The sequence below is a fragment of the Argiope bruennichi genome, chromosome 2 (assembly GCF_947563725.1).
Source record: "Argiope bruennichi chromosome 2, qqArgBrue1.1, whole genome shotgun sequence".
NCBI classification, from domain to species: domain Eukaryota; kingdom Metazoa; phylum Arthropoda; class Arachnida; order Araneae; family Araneidae; genus Argiope; species Argiope bruennichi.
This window is the reverse complement of record NC_079152.1, coordinates 116,417,247-116,436,828: the sequence shown is the minus strand read 5'-3', so window position 1 is coordinate 116,436,828 and position 19,582 is coordinate 116,417,247. Positions and strand designations below refer to the sequence as shown.

General features: G+C 28.9%; 1 protein-coding gene across 7 annotated transcripts in view; it reads right to left on the bottom strand.

Moving 5' to 3' along the window:
- The window catches only part of LOC129990169 (disintegrin and metalloproteinase domain-containing protein 11-like), a 245,478-nt gene that overhangs the window by 9,987 nt on the left and 215,909 nt on the right, over positions 1–19,582 (bottom strand). For all 7 annotated transcript variants that reach the window (XM_056098138.1, XM_056098133.1, XM_056098135.1 and 4 more), the window contains 10 exons: positions 19,145–19,225; positions 18,316–18,430; positions 10,818–10,926; positions 9,402–9,521; positions 8,588–8,650; positions 6,684–6,765; positions 5,608–5,703; positions 2,648–2,837; positions 1,554–1,656; positions 289–435 (listed from right to left, as the gene is read on the bottom strand). In XM_056098138.1, coding sequence (XP_055954113.1) covers positions 289–435; positions 1,554–1,656; positions 2,648–2,837; positions 5,608–5,703; positions 6,684–6,765; positions 8,588–8,650; positions 9,402–9,521; positions 10,818–10,926; positions 18,316–18,430; positions 19,145–19,225 — 1,106 coding nt within the window. The remainder of the gene's footprint in view (positions 1–288; positions 436–1,553; positions 1,657–2,647; positions 2,838–5,607; positions 5,704–6,683; positions 6,766–8,587; positions 8,651–9,401; positions 9,522–10,817; positions 10,927–18,315; positions 18,431–19,144; positions 19,226–19,582) is intronic.

Here is a 19,582-nt window from a genome sequence, read left to right as displayed (position 1 = left end):
ATTAGCGAAATATTGTAAGTCTTTTCTTTGAATTTTCTTATTCTAAAATAAATATAGTTGTCATATTATTAAACAGTTTTCAATGTACTTCCAGTACTTCTCTAACATGATAACACAATTAAAACTCATCGATTCTGTCAAATAAATTTGAAAAAATTGTTTTATCCTGCTAATGGTTTAACCTGATAAAGTTTTATTTTTACTGTAAAATGAATATATGGGTGCAAAACATTTTATAACTTAAAATGAATCTAAAATGTCTAAATTTAAAAAAGCTAGAATACTTACCTGTAGGAGGGCATACTGCCGAAAGTTATGATACGGTTGACATTCTCTTGGGAACCATCCATTTTTTTTGCTAGTGGCATGTGCAACTTTTTGCCGAAGCGCTTCTTCAGATAGTCTGAAGCGCCTTTCGGCAGAATCCCGCTGCGTCTGAAACAAAAATTTATTCCTGGAGTCAGAATACGGCAGTCAACAAATCGATTTAAAAGGTGTTGAAATCATAACTTTGAAACGAAATGAATGGCTGATTACTGAAATTGATAGCTTTAAAAGAAGACAAAATCACGATAATTTTACTAATAACTTGTAATATAATATATTAATTTTTCATATAATTCAGATTTTCCCAGCCCCATTTAGTAATTTATTTCTAGAATTCCCTTGAATCTTGCTTGCTTGAGATGCTCGAATTTTTCATGCCTGGCATTACAAAATAATTAATATTGATTTGCAGTCTTTATATATCTTAAAATATTTGGAGTATTTTGAGTGCCATAAAAAATGTAAAATTGTAATTGTGAAAATAATTGGAGAGTTGATTGAAAATTTGAAACAGAAACTATTATATAAGTTTTTTTCTTATTTATAATTTTTCAAAATAATTGTCCTTTATATGTCATCTAACTTATTCAGAATTTTCTTTCCGCTCACTTCGAGGATACAGATTTTTACTTAATAAACGGTTAAAAAAAGTTGTTTATATATTTTAGAGATGAATTTTTATTTAACCAATAGTTTAAGTTTATAATAAGCTTATTAAGTTTATATAAGTTTTAGGGAAAAAATTGCGATGATTAGTTTATTCATGGGAAGTATAAATTTTTAAATTCATTATTGGCACCTGACCAATTTTTTTTCAAATCTGAATTACATAAAAAGTTTTGGAATAAATAATAATATAACTTATTTATTATTAATAATAATAATAATTCTCAAAACCTACTTTCACGCGGAAAGGCTTTTCTTCTTATTTTTTTTCTTTTTGAAATTGTTATTGATTGCATTTTTAATGAACTCTAATTTAACTTTCCAGTAATATTTACTCTTCTTATTTTTTTATTTCTTGATATTTTTAGAACTAACAAGTAAGAGTAAGGAAAGACAAAAGAATTCTTAAAATCTCTAAACATAATATATTTCAGTAATATTGCTTAGTTAATATTAACGTCAACACTCTTAGTAACGTTCATATAAACTTGGTTTGTGATTATTTCTTTCACATATATAGATGCAAAAGGTATTATTAGAACTGTTAATATGATTCATACCTGTAACACGTGGCTAGGAGAGCAAAAAATATGAATACACTTCCCACAATTGTAACCAAAACTATAACCAAAGAAGGTGTACTTAGAGTTGAACCCTTGGTTACTGGAAAAAAAAGAGAACATTTTTATCATAAAAAACTAACTTTAAAAGGGCATATTAAGATAATAATATAACAAGAAAGTAAAAACAAAACAGCAAAGCTTGTATAATTGCAATTCTTCTCAATAAAAAGGCATACAGATAATTATTCGTAGCATCAACGTCTAAATAGTAAATCAAAAAGTTGGATGTCAAGTTATGTAGATTATTGAAGTGGATTAAATGGCAGAAAATTAAAGAGTAAGCAAATGTGAAGTGTTGTTATGGAAAAGTTATTTAAACAGTAAAAGGACGAAATTTCAGAATGAAAAAATCTCTCTCATCAGTTAAGCATTTCATATCGCAAGATGAACAGTGTACTTCTTCTTGTGCACAGCCGAGCACCCTGTCACCGATGAACGAAGCAGTATAGACAGGATTTATTGTGACCGTCTGCTATCTTAATCCATCCACAAAGCAGTCAAACTTTAATCTTCATCTTCACCTACACTCATCATCCTATTTAACAGGGAGTAGGTCACCACTTTGAAAAAACCACCTCAAAATTCTCCTTATTCCTCCAAATGTGCATACAACAACAACAAAAAACTGTCATTTTTTAGCATCATGTCTTTCGATGTTTTAAGATTTTTTAGCACCGTTAACGCTGTGTCAAGTCATTTGCTCAACTCTTAGATTATTTCTTAATTATGAGACCGTTGAACAGTGCAATAATTAAACGAAATAATCATTTTGACTTGACGACAAAGCTGCAAAGATGATTATTGAATATATATGATATAAAAGCAAAATGACTTATGTCTCAGAATACATTGCTTTGCAAATGAAAAATAAGCAGAAATTTAGCATTGCCAAACAATACATATATAAATATTCGACATGTCTGAATTAATGGGCATAACTGTAGAATCTATCTAACACGATGGTCACAGTAAATCTATTTGCTCAACTGAAATACTCATGCTGGTTGCAGGAAGAGGATGTGGATGCTCACCAACGAAGGAACTCCGGATTGTTTTGTTCTTCCAGTCAGCGACGGCGGCGGTGGAGGGAGCTTCAGGGGTTGTGAAAAGGTTGGGAATGGGGCCGAAACCTTCTGGATGTGCTCTTTCGTCTGCTCGCTGGCTGCAATCGTATGATGTCCAGCCACGATCACAGTAACAACTGTTCAGATTCGAACACACCTGAAACAGCAAAGCATTTAATATATATTTTGTCACAACGTAACATTTAAAAAAAAATGGAAATTTTTAAAATTGTTTGAACATTGTCCCAAACAATGATTTTTTTTAATCGGTAAATGGATGAAAGTTGAAAGGCGACTTTTCTAATTTCTGAAATTAAGTTTTGCTACTTGTTTCTTTGGAAACCACTCATTTGGAAGAGCCTATTTTACCTGGTTAGAAAAGTGGGATGTGATGAAGAATATACACTGACTAGAAATCTTCTTCCAATTAAAATTATTACTATTTGAATTTCTGCAGCATTTTCCTCTTTCGCCTTTTATAATGTATTGACTGTTATGGATTTGAAAATAATTCCAGAAGAATTTATATACTTACGAATATTAAATATTAACATTAAGATAAAGGAACTAATTGAGATGTAATTATTTTATAATTTCATGGCTAAACTTTACATTTAAGATCTTAGTTTGAAAGAGCAATTTTGGAATTAAAATTTTCTTTAAAATAGAATATTAAGTTTTACACTCATGTCCGCCGGCGTCCTGAAATAGGGGTAGCGCTTCTTCCCCGTGATCTGGGCTTCCTGGATTCGAGTCCTGGTTCGGGTATGATTGTTCTTCATCTGTTCTATCTGTGAGATTTTTGAATGTGCTTCCCCCCTGTAAAAAGGTGTTGTGCAAGCGAATGTGATGCGTGAGTAGCAAAATCGTATTCTTGGCTCTAGTTGGCACTACTAAAAACAAGAGACGCTCTCCCCCGGCTTAAAATCACTGATTTCGAAATTAGCGGGCTTGTCTATGGCAAGTGTCATTAGAAACAACAACACTCATATCCATAAATTAAGGATAATTCAGAGTGAAGCGGGAAACCGAACTCTAAAATACATATACCACCCTTAAAATGACTACACACGTCTTCAAAAATCATATGCAAATTGCAAGAAACCACCAAATGACACCAAAAACACGTCAGAATCACGAGAGTGTAAGAGAGTGATGTTTAAGGAATAGAGGCAAAGAAGTAAAATTGTTCGCAAGCGCTTTATAAGCCTATCAGTGCAATAACCGCATAGTTATGACACAAAGAACACATTTGAATAATTTTTTACGTGGTAGAATTATCGGCTGTCTGGAATGTGGGCGTATCCAGCTGGAAGTATCCGAGGAACTTGGAATCGCCCAGAGTGTCATCTGGCAACGATTCCAAGATGATGGTAATGAAAGTAGACGTTACAGCACAGATCGCCCACGAGTTACAACACCGAAAGAGGACCGGTTTTCAGGTACTGCCGAAAGCAACAGACGGAGCACATCATCAGACCTGTCTCGTCAGCTCTCTTCAGCCATTGGTACGACAGTTTCAAGGCAGACCGTGTACAGACGCTTAGGACTAGATTGGTCTATATGCTCGTAGGTCTGTCAGATGTGTTCCACTTACTGCAACTCACTGTCGCCTGCGGTTAGCCTTTAGTAAAGAACATGAATTGTGGACACCGCAACAGTGAGCTTGTGTGATGTTTTACGATGAGTTCAGGTTTAGCTTGCAATCTGATTCTCGCCGGACTTTCATATGGAGAGCGCCAGGTATCCGTTACCACCAAGAGAACATCATTGAACGACACCGTTACGGTGGTGCAGAATTGTTCGTTTGGGAGGAATTATTCTGGGTTCCAGAACTGACCTGCATGTTCAAACTGGAACCATGACAGGCCAAATCTATCGGGACGTCATTCTGGAACAACATGTACGTTTGTTTCGGGGCGCTATGGGCGCAGAGTTCGTGTTTATGGATGGCAACGCCCATCCTTACCGTTTAAATATCGTAAACGAATGCTTTCGATCGGAGAATATCACCCGAATGGACTGGCCAGCATTCACATCGGACTTGAATCCAGTAGAGCATGTGTGGGACATGCTTGGCCGACGAGTTGCAGTCCGTCAACCATCTCCTACATGTCTAACGGAACTTCGAAGAGCATTGCTTGATGAGTGGTGTAATATTCCCCAAAATCAGATCGATAATTTGATACTCAGCAAGCCTAGGCGTTGTACGTCTCGGAGACATACTATGTATTAACCATCATACGAACCATGTAATATTGGTTTTTGTAAATAGTTTTTTTTTTTTTTTTTTGTACTTTGCTTCAGGGAGCAAAAAATCGCAATTTTTATTAATGATATCAAACATATAGCATCTTTTTTTGCTCTTTACCTTTTGTTTAATAAATAGGCTTTACAAATAAGTCGCATTTGTTTTGCTTCTGATTCTTTCTTTTCTTGAACTTGCATTATCCTTAACTTATGGACATGAGTGTATTTCAAAAGCATGTTGTGCTTTTGAAATGCAAATAAAAAAATGCATGACTTGAATTCTCCATTTAGAATCTTTATAAATTAAAAGCAAACATCTTAGGATATATTTGGAGGAATGGTGACGATATTTTGAGTAACTCTAGCTCTTCAGAAGAATACTAAAAGTGAAACCATTCATCATTTTTTAAATTAAATTTTGTGAAATTGATTTGCTACTATTTAAAGGAAATTTGAGCCTTCAAAATCATGTTTTGAAGGATTTTTTATTTAAAGAAAAAATTAATTTAATAAACTAATCTGTATTTAAATCAATCCAATTTTTTTAAAAAAATATTTACATTTCGATTAATTTATACGACATATGAATCGCTTTATTATTTTATTACAACTTACTAATAGTTGCATAAAAAATCAATCATAAGTGTAAAAATAATACTAATTCAAAAATTTCTTACCCCGTGTCCGGAGCAGACGAGTCCCATATGGGATGTTGGGCAATTTCCGGGCTCTATGAACTGGGTGATGCTGACGCAAGTTTGATTTACACATATCTGGAAAGAAAGTATTCATTGAAAATCTCAATAATTGTAATAATCCAGTATAATATTTTTACAAAAATATTAAGAAGTGAAAGATTTGTCAATCTAAAAAGGGAGGTGACGGTGTTTTGCTGATTTCAAGATTACCTTGGATATACAAACCATAATCAACCTCAATTTAAGCAGAAATTATATTTTTACATTGTAAACAGAAATAAGAAAATGTCTAATTAATGATATGAGGAAAATTTCCAATATTTTTTTTGTTATAGTTAGAACTCAAGAAATGTAATAAATTATAAAGCTGGCATTAAAATAAAAGAATTAAATCAATTACAGAAAAGAAAGATTTCATGCCAAATTTTGGCAAATTTGTTTCACCTATTTTTATGCTATATGCTTAACATTTGATGAACATAAACAAAAAATTGACTTTGGATGTTGGTTATTTCTAAAATAGATATATTCATATTTTACTTCTTTGGAATCCCAGATGAATTTTAGTGAAATGTTACGATTCTTATTTACGGCTAACAATGCTTTTAATTTTTCATAACCGTTTCTCTTTTTTCACATATAAATAAAATTTTGTTCATTAGAAATTGTATATATTAAAACTAAGGAAAATTTTTTTCATATAGTTACAATAAAAAAAATGAAATTCTAAAAGATACTTTTTTTTTTCTTCTTCTTGCAAAAACTAAATTTGGATTTTAATTTTCAGAAAGTACGCAAATAAAATACATAAATATTATATATTTGATCTAAATCAATGTTTTAAGTTCATTTTTTAATAATCTGCTAAACATAATTTAGTTTAATGCAAATTATTACTTATGGTATTTAAATTCTTCCTTTTTTCCTCATTTAGATTTAAAAAAACATAATTGATCCATAAACTCAAAATGTATAGAAAATTTTGAAAATAATGCTCGGAATTAAAATTTTATATAATTTAGTAAAATTATAAGAATAAGTAAAGAGTTCCTTACCTTTTCTTCAGCGCATTTTGTGCCGTCTCGCACCATGCCTAAATCAGGAATGTCGGGAACACTTAAAGTACCTCCACTCATTCTGATTTTTTTTTTTTTGGAAAAAAAATCAAAGAATTAATTTAAAAATTAACTAACATTTCACAAACAAATGAGATTGTAAGTTCATCCATTTTTGAGCGCATCATTATTAATATTAAAAAGAAAAGAAAAAATAATTTAACAACATATTAAGGCAGAGAAAAAATAAAATAATATAATAGCTTAATACCAATTTTCAGAGAGAATAAATAAAGGGAAATGCTTAACAATAAATTTGAATCATGAAATTTGTGTAAAATATTATTACTATTTTTAAACTTGAGGATGTGCCTATATAGACGAGGCTGTTATCCTGTTAACAATATCTCAGATCTGACCGTGACAGATTAAGAACAAAAACTGACACACATTGGCATTACGTACTTTGGCAGAGTGTTTCAGATATGAAAAAAAAAAAAAATTATTACCTACAACACATTTTAGATTTGAATATATGATAGTATTAGAAATTCTGTTTCCTTGTATAACTCAATAATGATTTGAGCTTGAAGGGTGAGATTTGATACGTGATCTTTATGCTAAATTTGTAAATTTCGGTCAAATTTTAAAGTAAATTTATTTTAAAGAAGTTTTTTTTTTCTTTTTTTTTCTTTAGCTGTCTAAGTGAACATAACTATAAAATATAAATGACTGGTTGTATGAAATTTAATGCACAAACTTAGCACCTAAAGTGTAGAATTGGCAATCAAATTTTGAATTCAGCCGATTTGAACTCAGCTAGAGGTTGACTGTCTGTCCATCTGTACTTTCACAAACATGTAAACGCGATAAATTAAAAATGTAATGACTTCAATAAATGAAATTAGTTCTGTGATCTAACTACTGAAAATGTAATTCTGTATCAAAGTTTGGTTTCGATTAATTAAAAAATAGATTTCTGAGATTCATACTTGGTTTTCTTCTCCGTACCGCGAAACACAAAACGGTCATATTTGAGACTCTTAACATTCTCGGTATTCATGACGTAACCCAAGGTACATAATTTTTATGACTCTTAGGAGGGGGCGGAGGGGGGGAGGCAAAACCTTTATTAGAGATCATGCGAGAAAATCTCGGAAAGACCACAACCACTGGTTTAGATTTAGAGGAATCAAGAGTTATTTTTTTAATTTCATTTTTTCCAAATTCGTTCCTCTGTAAATGTCATTAAAAAATTCTTCTTAAAGATTTTTTTTCCATAGAATAAGAATGAAATTTAGAGTAAAAATTTTTATATTTGCTCGATTCTATGTAAATATAAAAAACAAATTAATATTTAGTGGATCACTTTAAAAGTATTTAGTTATTTTGTAAAGAAAAAAATGAAAATGTTAAAATAATTAATAATGTTAATGATTAAATAAGTATAAATACATTTTATATGTGTTATTTTGTTATATGGTTAAGAAATTCAATTAAAAAACTGAGATTCGTCAAAATGTGTCTATGTTGAAATAGGATATAGCATTGAGTTTGAAAATGACCAATGTGAGAATTCTTTATTTAGTTTTTGTAAATTAACGAATTAAAAAGGTTTCTTAAAATATACCTCTTAATGTATTAAAATTTTAGAATCTGATTTCATCTTCTACTTTTCAAATGATTTTTACATACATTATTATGTTTTATGAAAGAAATTCGGAGATCTTCTTTTAATTGCTTTTTTATATATAAAATAAACGGAAAACTTATAGATCTATTTTTAGATAAATTCCACAACCTTGATCCATATCTATTATTAAGCTTTAATTAAGTTTGAAATATTTGAGTTCATAATCTCCAATTAAACAGTTCAACATTTCAATACACTTTTATCTACTTACGCTATATTATATCCTGCAGCACTTGATTTATTTGTATTTGAAGTATCAAATTTCTGAACTGCTCTGAAAAGATAAAAAAAAAGAAAGAAAAGAGTGAGAAATAAGTTTTGATAATCAGAGAATGACAATCGTGAAGTTTTTTACATCACACATACATACATACAAAGAGAAAGTAATCACACATTTAATTAATTTCCAAAATGCATTAAAAAAGTTCAGGCGATATTTATTAACAATGAATGTTAAAAGCTTAAGTTTTTATTTATATAGATTTTACCTTGGGTAATTTATTCTTAAATCCACATTCTATGGGCTATTTTCAGAAAATATTATGAGAAAATTCTAAAGTTGCATTATTCAAAAATTAAAACAATTTTCAGTATTTCAAGATTGGTTCCCACAGCAGAATTGCGAATCAAAGGTCATTTAGATGCGCCGCATTTTATGCGATATGAATTTTGTGTTATAAATCAGATCCGAAATTTTATAGCCTAATAAATAATGCATTATTATTTTTCGATAAATATTAAGAAAGCTTTATAGAATTAGTCTTCTAATTTTCCTCTCGTATTTCGCCATTCACTTAGAGAATTTAGTCTAGACTTAAACTAAATTAATCCTTAAATTTAATTTTTATAATCATAGGATATTTCGTCTAGAGAGGCTATATTCCCAAAACAAGCTCCATTTTAATTTTCCTTAATAGATTGGAAAATTTATTTTTAAAATAGATTAATGCGTCACTGAATCATAATTCATAGTTTTAAGAGCTATTTAGATTACAGCATATGAAGAAATATTACAGTGCACTCACTTGCATTCGTATTCTGACCCACCAAGGTACACTATTGTTCTCGAATACTGCTTGTCCATGCCAGGGACGAGGGGAGTTCTGGAGCCTCTCTGGCACTGCAACGATCCGCAACGGACGTTTCTAAAAAGAATTATTTTCATTAGGAATTATTAAAATATAATTATTGTTGATTAATTTTCCTTTTCTATTCACAAACAACTGTGTACGTTTATAATTTGTTGGCTGCTGCTGGTATATGATTCACGCCTGTGATTCACTCCCATATCTTTTATAGTTAATCGCTAATAGAGTGGATCTAATAAAACAGAAGGCGTGAGTCACGATAGAGGATATGTGAATCTTCAATTTTTCTATCATTTTGTGTCTTCGATACTTTTTGCTACATTCTTTGTACTTCGTAACTAGTGATTCATGTAAGGTATTGTTGTGGTTGAAAAGTTAAATTGTTCATTCATACTGTTTAAATCTTGTAATTAATATAATTAAAAGCCTTTACTGAAATTATTATTATTATTTATTAAATAATATAGATTCCATCTGCCCAAAGGATTGTAAGGCATATGCATCACATATGGGTTGAGTGGAGACTTGCCATGAACAATTTCCACTCAACCAATATGTTGTGTTTTAGGACTTAGTTATCATTATAATATATTTCAATATATTATGAAATATGAACATATTACATATTAAATGAAACATATGAAATATGAACATATGAAACATGAACATATGAAATATGAACAATATATTATGAAATAGGAACATATGCCATGAACAATTTCCACTCAACCAATATGTTGTGTTTTAGGACTTAGTTATCATTATAATATATTTCAATATAGAAGGGAGTCATTGCTAACAAACATTTCTACAAATATCGTATACAAATCAACAGATTAAGCATCCCATCAAATTAGCTCTTAACGATCTAAATGCATTCTTCTACGTGCCTTAGCGGTAGTTTCCGTTCTAATGAGTTGATAAAAAAAGATTTAACTTCACTATGTTTTTATTTCGACAAATAAAAATATGTAAATCAAATCTGATTTCGGTCGATGTACTTATATTGACAATTTCCTTATAAACTATTAATTTTGTAAAATCTGCCAATTTTTAAATTCAGAATCTTGTGAGCGGTAAAATACTGATTTTTAAAATTTTGAAAAAAATACTCAATTTATACATTTTTATAACTTTTTAATTCTTTCTTGAAATTATATGGAAACATGGAAAATAATGTAATTCTATATGAATATTCTATTGTTACATTTTCAAATTTCACAATTGTTTCATATGTAAATTAAATGGGTTGGGGAAAAAATTGGTTTCTTCTTCTTTTTTCTTTTTTTTTGCTTCCATGTGTAATTGTTAAGATTCCTTAGACCCCCTTAAGGTTTGGAGATGTATACTTACTCCTCAGCGCACTTGACGTAGCCTCCTCTTCCGTCGGTCCCGCAGTTTCCATTTAGACTTCCCTGCGTATTGAAACGGACAAAACATTCTTGCTCCGAAGCAACCGCCCCTGTAAGAAAAAAAATCTTATCTTTAAATCTTGTTGTGATAAAATCATTTTTTTAATTGCATATGCAATGGACCTTGAGTAATAAGAATATTTCTAATACGATTTCATCTGTAACTCGAACTTTTCTCTTCTGATGTCTTGAATTTCTCGTTAATATAATATTAATATGCTGTTTACAATTAGTATTTATTTTGTTTGATACAAGGTCAAAATTAAAAATAGCATTTAAAAAAATACTGAGTTGTTTTCATCAGTTAAATAATCTGTATCACTTATCCTCAATTGTCGTAAGTCAATAATTTTTAGGATAGTTCAGTCGAGGATTTAATTGTTGTTCAGCCTATTCAATAAAAAAATAGCATAATTTTTAGAATTTGATTTTTAAATTAACATATTTTTTTAAAAAAATAGTCTTGTTTATTTTGATGTTTGATTACACTGTAGTTGCATACGTTTATTGATAACAATGGTTAATTTATTAAATTATTAAAATATTTTGAATATAAATAAACTATTTTGTAGAATTACTTGTTGCCTTTCTAGAATAATTTGTTTCTTATTTAGAATTGCAAAATATTAGAAATACGTATTTTATCATTATAAAATTGTCATTTTTCTCTGGCTACACTCATTTTAAAATCATGTATTCTTAATTAGTTTTTGTGTCAATCGAATTTGAGTTGTGGTATCTTTGGTTTCAAACTTATTGAGTAACAAAGTCACACTAGAATACTATTAAATCGATGTCCGGCAAATCATTTATCAATGAAATTTCATAATTTCCTTTCGGAAATTTCGATTCTTGGAATTCTGATATAAATTTAGAAGAACTTCTTTCAAAATTCGTTTGAACTGCTTCTTAGAAACCTTATCTAACTGAAAATAAAATAGGTAATGTGCCAGAATCATTAAAAAAAAGGAATGTCACAGAAATTTTTTATTTAAAGTAGTTATTGATAGAATTTTTCTGAATCATTAATTAAAATTTTTTTTCTTCTCTTCCAAAATTTGAAGGAATCAAAGATAAAGAGATTTCATTGAAAAAATAATTTTGAGTAATATTTCAGCAATAAATTAAAGCAATCATTTAAAAAAAATTATAACTTGTTTGAAAAATAAATATTAGGAATTGTGTGTCCGCTTTTCAGAAACATATAATTAAATGTTAATTTTCAATTTATGAATGGCATCAAAGTTTTAACCTTCCTGTCGGCAGCGTTCAGATTGCTATACTTACCGAAAGAGGCACGTCTCAATTACAGGCTTATTCTTAAAAGTGTCAGTGTTTGGACAGAGGGATTGCTTTCCCCTTTTGAGGTCAGTTCAGCTCTACATGGTCTCAATCATTAGCAGACCACGTGGTGTAAATGGCAGGTGTTGCTTATCTCTGTCTTTCGATTTTTAAGAGCATTTTTCTTTTAGTGGTTAGGAAGAGAGTGACAATAACATAGATTGAAAATACAGAAAGTGTGATTGTTTTTTAGAGGTTTTTCGATTATTTCATAAAACACCGTATAAAATTTGCGTTAGGAATAAATCATTGTTATATTTAATTTGATAAGTATCTAATTTTTATAAATTGAAAGTGTTCGTCTAATATTTTTTTTTTCACTGTAATATGTTTCTCAAAATTTTTTATCCCCTCTTACTGTGAGATTATTTCTCGAAATTACGTACAAGCGATTTAATTCTTGAAAAACAATTTCCTTTCAGCGCATTGCCAATGTATTTTAATATTTTAAAATGCGCGTTTAAAACATTAATTGCGATAAATAACATCAAATTAAAATTTTGCTTCTTCAATATTTAGAAAATAATTATATAATTATGGAATTTCATATGATATTTCAATTTCCGAGATATCGATTTTTAGTGTTTATCTGCATGATTAAAATTTTGTAGTTAAATATATTTTACAATAATTCAGTAATGCTGAAATAACTGGATTATGCAGCTGATGCACCTTATGACTGCAACAAATAAAAGTAATTGTCAAAATATTTCTTTGTAATATCCCTGATACAAATTTGGCCTGGAAAATAATTTAAATAATACAGGTTATTTAGATTATAATTAACCATTTGCAACTGAAATTTTTCGAATGCTTCTAAAGAAAGCTCCCACAGAATATTAAGAACCATTTTAAAATAAATTACAATTTAAAAAAAAATTCAACTTTAAGTTATTCGGGTTACAATCAAAGCTCTCACTATTTTGCAATCGGATAACGACATATCATGGGGTAAACGAATCATTAAAAAAAATTTTCTGAATTTAAAATATTTGCAAATGCAGTTGCAATGATCTTTTTTTACTTATTTCTTCCTAGCTGCTGTTGGCGATCAACACATGTGCCGAGATTGCTGGTCAATATAAAATTTTAAATTAAATGGTTTCTTCAGCAAAACATCTTGGAATTTTAAGTTTTGATAATCATATAACTCCTATTGTTTCAGACACCCTTCTATACTACATAATTTTTGAATTTCCTGTCAGCTGCACGACCGTAAATCCTTAATTTAAAACGGGAGTTAATAAACTTCAATTAATGCAAAACTTTTTTTGTTGAAACCAATTAGGCTTATTAAATTACTAAATTCGGAGAATAGAATCATTCAGCAATAAAACTTTATGTATACTACTGAATATTTCTTTTTAATTTTTGAAATGTTTCAGATGATCTATCATATATCTTATCCAGTGAAAATTTTTCTGATTCAACTGTAATTCAGTTTATTATAATAATAATGTAATTTTCAAGTGATAAAAACAATCATATATTCTATATTTTTATTATATTACAGGATAGAAAGATATTTTAAGAAGGAATGCAACGTTTAAAAATTTTCTTCGCTGCTTGGTTGTAAAATTAAACTTTAGTTCAATTACAAAAAAAATAATCGAAAGGTATATTAAATGCAAGATTTAACAGAAATTTACTAATTATGGAAATATAAGCCATGTCTTCGTAACTTCATCTTGAACAATAGAAAAACAATTTCCATGATCAAATATGTGTAGTAATGATGTAAACGGCTTGAATTATTTTATAACAGTCAAATATTCTGCTGCTGTTAAAACGGCTTAATATATGCTCTTGAATTTATTACAAATAAATAAAAAAAATGAAGTACAAAACAAATGAATCATTGAAAAAAATAATATTTTGAATTTTTAGATGATACAAAAAAAATCCTTTTCATACAGTAATAATTGTGAAAATTGTAATAAAAAACTCATCAAAATCTCATTTAATTTTTAATTAATAATTTTTTTAAAATTTTCAGAAGTAAAAAAATGGTATCTACAATGCACAGTTTCCTTTTCTAAGATGTATGTTCCATCTCTAATATGTAAGCTCTAATAGAGTGCCAAAACGCACAAACATTCGTCTCTGTTAATAATAAAGATGGATGAGTGTGTGCGTCATTATTTGTCTGTATGTTTTGCTGATCTTCAGACCTCACAGTTTGAAATAGAATTACCAAAAGCAGCAACTACATACTTGGACAGTGGAACTCATTTCTTTAAAATTTTAATTTACCCTTTCTAAGGGCATGGGAATTACGCTCATCACCAAATTCATTAATCTTTGAATAAAGTTATGTAAGTTGGCATAAATTCTTACGAATTTTTTTGTAAGACAAAGAGGCTTCATTTGTTTATCTCAGATAAAATGATGTATCTTGAATTGTTTCTTAATTATTAATTGACAAAATTAATTAATTAATCAGATTAAATTTATCTAATAGGTGAATCTCTTTTCCTAGGTCAATCTCAATTCTAAAAACATTTTGTCACAAACTAAATGTCAGTTGTACGCATTAAAATTTATTAAAATGCTAAGATAAGAGATAAAATTAGATCAAGGAGTTAAAAAATGGCAACAATTTAAAAAAAACACATAGTGTAATTATTTAACTAATTAATTATTTACTAAAAGGACAACTCTATAACAAATAACAATTATATGGTAAACTAATTGATATAAGAAGTTTTTTCTCGGCATGAAAATGTTTGCTTGTTATTAATTAAATGATTATTACAGAATTTTCTTTAAATTATTACTTACTCTTCAGAAAGTGAGAACAATTTCTAGCAAATAAACATTTTAAAAGTAGAAAAATTATATTTACCACATATCAAATCAGTGGTTGACGGTTACATGGTATAAATTTTATATGAGAGAAAATGAAATGATATTTAATTTTAATACGTGATAGATACCAACGAACACTTACATAAATGCAATTTTAGAAATGTATTATATACTACCAAACTACTCAATTTGTAAAAAAAAAAGAAACTTTTATATAAAATGTAATGAAAAACAAAATTATAATCTGCTACTTTATATTTGATAAGAAATGAAAGTATACCAAACAATTATTAAATAACGAACAGTACCAAATATTTTGGAAAATCTGCGGAAAGTGAAATATTTTTAATAATTAATTAATAATTTTTATATTAATAAAACAATGTGAATGGCAATTCTGAAGTAAATAAATAAAATTATTTGAAATATATCTAATATTTACACTTAATATAAAATAATCTTTATGCATGTAAATACATTTTTTTAATTAATGAATACTTAATTATTTAATAAATTACCATGAAATCTCCATTACAACGTTTCTTTTACTGCATAATATCTGTGAGATAATTGGAGAAAATGCATCGAATAGTTTTTTTTTGTAGAATACAAACTATTTTTTAGTTTTCTCTCTCTCTCTCTCTCTGTGTGTGTGTGTAATCAGTCTTAAATATAAAGATTTTCAAAAGAATGATAATAAAGCTAATTTGCAAAGTGATTTTGACAGGTTATCTTTTGGAAAATCCAAATTTTATAATTTTTAAGATTAAAAACTCACATTAATATTAGAGTATTTATTAATCGAATGCTTGTGTGAGTATTATAAATTACTTTAACAATAAGTTTACTAAATCAGATCTTCCATTAATAAGCAAATGTGCAAATTAAATGAATGTATTTTAATAAACTTTTTACTTTTGCATTTAATACAAAAACTAATAAATACGTGGAATATTATGAAAAAAAATTATAATGCAGCGCATTTAAAAATAATTTAAAAAAATTAATTTATCATATTTTTATTTTACATATACAGAAATATGAATGGGCAATCATATACACAAAAGAATTTGCACAAGACTGAATTCTCAACCCCCTTCCGAAGTGTCAATATATCGTTTTGTTATTATCGGAAATGCATTAAACTAGGTCTTGAAATTAATAATTTGTTTCATCGAAGAAATGATCTTCTAGGATAAAAGGAATGAAATTATAGGAATATCGATTTTTGAAATCGAATTTCTATCTCGAAATGTCGAAGGTTGTGAAGATGCCAAAAAATACACATTCAATGGAATTCTTTCTCGCTTTACGTTATATTTAACCTTTAGACTAGCTATGCAAAACACATGAAAGAAATTCGATTGTTTGATGGTATGCAGTGAAACACTATCTAAAACATCTATACTATCAAAATTAATGATATGTAAAAATTCCGATTACAGTGCCAATGAACGTTATGAAATAAAAATTCTACATAATTAAAAAAAAATGCTAAAAAGGAGAATCACACTAGGTACTGGTACAAACTTGACTTCCTTATAAAAATAGGAATATAAAAAAATCTACATTAAATGAAACACAGTGAAATTAATAAATCTTCATTTTCATATGTTACCATACGATTCTTTGTATTATTCTTTTTATTACTGAAATTAAGATTCATCTTTCTAAGAGATAGATAGGTCACGATCAGTGGAATCAATCATTAATTATTAATAATAACGGTCAATCCCATTGAATGTAACAAATATATTGAATAGAATACCACAAATATGAAGGAGTTCAATAAGTATCAAATACTAAGATTGCAGTAAAAAGCAATGCAATAATCATGTTTTATCTTTCTTCTGAGGATAATCCGAAATCGATCATATTTATTTCTTGAATCAGCGTAGTGAGGTATAATCTAATCATACTTTAGCCATTACTTTTTTATCCTGATCGATACTACCGGGATAGTTAGAATTTTCTGGAATAAGTGTTACCAAATCTTTGGATAAGGATTGGTTTTCTGCATCTATACGGCTTTTGTTCCAGATCCAGTAAGGTATTCCATGATCTTTGGTCATTTCTGTTCTACCTTTGTAATCAAATAACGCTCCATTTATTCAGCAACAACAACAACAAAAAATCGAATTTGACAGTCAGCGCATTTTCTAATGACTGGACGATTTAATATTTCTGGTCGCGTATCTTGTTCATGACAGATCCAATAATAAGCCGAAAACTTGATTGTACATATCACACTATTTTTAGGGAAGTCCGAGACTCTCTTAGAGTTTTCCGTAATATACTGATTTTTTTTTTTTTTTTGCCACAGATGTGAGTCTTGCATTACATTTATAAAAATGTCGTGGATGTCATTTAGAACAGTTTCTTTGACCTATATTATATTTGCTAGTGTGCTTTTTTTATTGAAAGACGTAATCACTTAAGTAATATCTTTTCATTTCTTTCTTTCTCTCTCTCTCTCTCTCTCTCTCTCTATATATATATATATATATATATATATATATATATATCAGCAACTGTATATCCATTCTTCTACTGTATTGGCAGGCATCATCTAAGTATATTAATTCTACAGAATTTAGGTGTATTAAAAGATGCGTGACAATAAGGCATCCTTTTATATATAAACGGCAACACAAGTATATGACATACATTAATTTTCTTTTGAAAGTCGTACAAAATTTAGCGAAAAAATTATCCGTTTCGAATTTTTAAAAGAATCCTTTTCGGAAAATGTTCGTGGTGGCTGAATTCCTTGTTCGGCTTTCATTGTCTTGAACTGTTATTGTCAACCCAGAAATTACAAGGATGCAACCAGATATCTATTTAGTATAATGCTTTGAGCCAAAATAATTTCCTAAATGCTTAGACACAAGTCCACAAGCCGTAATCTCACATCTTAAGATACCCTATTACCACATTAAGCTCAACAATATTGTAGCGATATCTCCATGATATTGGCAGGCATTCAAAATATCGGAAAACATCGTGAAGATATCGTACAATATCTCAAGCTAATAGGGTAATGATTAGGAAGCCTTACAACGTTGGCTTCCTATTTTGAATGTCATTTTCGATAGAATTGACGCTTAGGGCTTTTTTTTAAAAAAAAAATATCGTATATTTAACCATTTAGTGCTTGTTTTAGATAAATAAATCAATTCCTCTTAATTCATGCAAGATGTTTTGAATATAAAGCAAATTTAAAAAATATTTTTCAAAAAGAAAAAGGAAAGTTTTGTGAAATGACTGTCATGTATTAAATAAATTCTTACCATATCCCCATAGGTATTCACATTGGTTGTCAGGTGTAGGGCAATTCCCATGGTAGCAGAAACCTTCGCCGTTATTGCAGGGGCTGGCATTCTTTTTGTACAAATCTGTCGGGCACTAAAAGTGGAAAACAAATGCATTCAGTTTATTTAAAGAAAAGTTGATTTTATGGGATTAGGTGGTTTTTGAAATATTTGGGATATTGCAGTTTTTAGTTTGTTTATTACTTTCAAAACAGAGCCGAAAAGAACCCGTCTGTTGTTCAGTTAGCGAAGAGTTTCTAAGGATGTTATCTTCAACGATTATGAACAAAAAGATAAAGCCATCGTTCAATGAAATGGAGATTATATTTAGGAAAGATTCTCTTATTGATTCGATATTGGCTTAGATACGATAACTCTGAATAGAATAATGAGAGTCGGAGCTATACTAATATTAGTTACCTCAATTGAAAACAGCCAGAAAAATTACGAAGAAAATCGCAATCTTTTACTATAAGCATAAAAGTTAAACCACAGTTATGCTTCATATATTTAAGTAAAATCTAAAAAAATGGATATATTTTATAATAAATAAATTAGTTCTAAATGTACCTTTTTACGTTTTATACCTTTTATGAGTATTATTCATTATATGAATAAGTTTGTGTCAGACTTAATGAATATTAACTAAGCAACTAACGATGTGTCAATCGTTCAAAAGGAAACTCTGAGGACTCCTAACTTTTGCCATCTTAAAAATGATGAAAATTTTAAACAAAATTAATTCAGTTTCAAGATATTCCTTATTGCTCTAAAAATTTGTTCTTATTTGATTTATGAATTCACTCACTTGCCCAGATCTTCCGTCACAAAACTCAGGAATATCGCATTCTGTTAAAGCAGGACGACACAGATGACCAGAAGGTCGCAACTAGAAAATACAAAAATAAAGGTATGAATGTTTTAAAAAATTTTCTGACCTTACCGTGCTTTACTTTGTAATGTAATGGTTTGCACCATATGTTTAATAATGAAATTAGTTGTTACAGATTCTACTAAATATTTCGTGTTAGAAGAAAAGAACTTCTTAATAAAAATGGAAAAGATTTACAAGATTTTATTTAATTCGGTTTGGTTTATGTTTGCAAAATTTTAATTTTATAATCGATTTTTCACTCATATCCTGATTTGCTAAGGTACTGAAATTTTGTACAGTTTGTATTTTAAAGTAATTATGCATTATTTTTATATGTTGAGAACAATTATAAGTAAATGGATTGGTTTAATT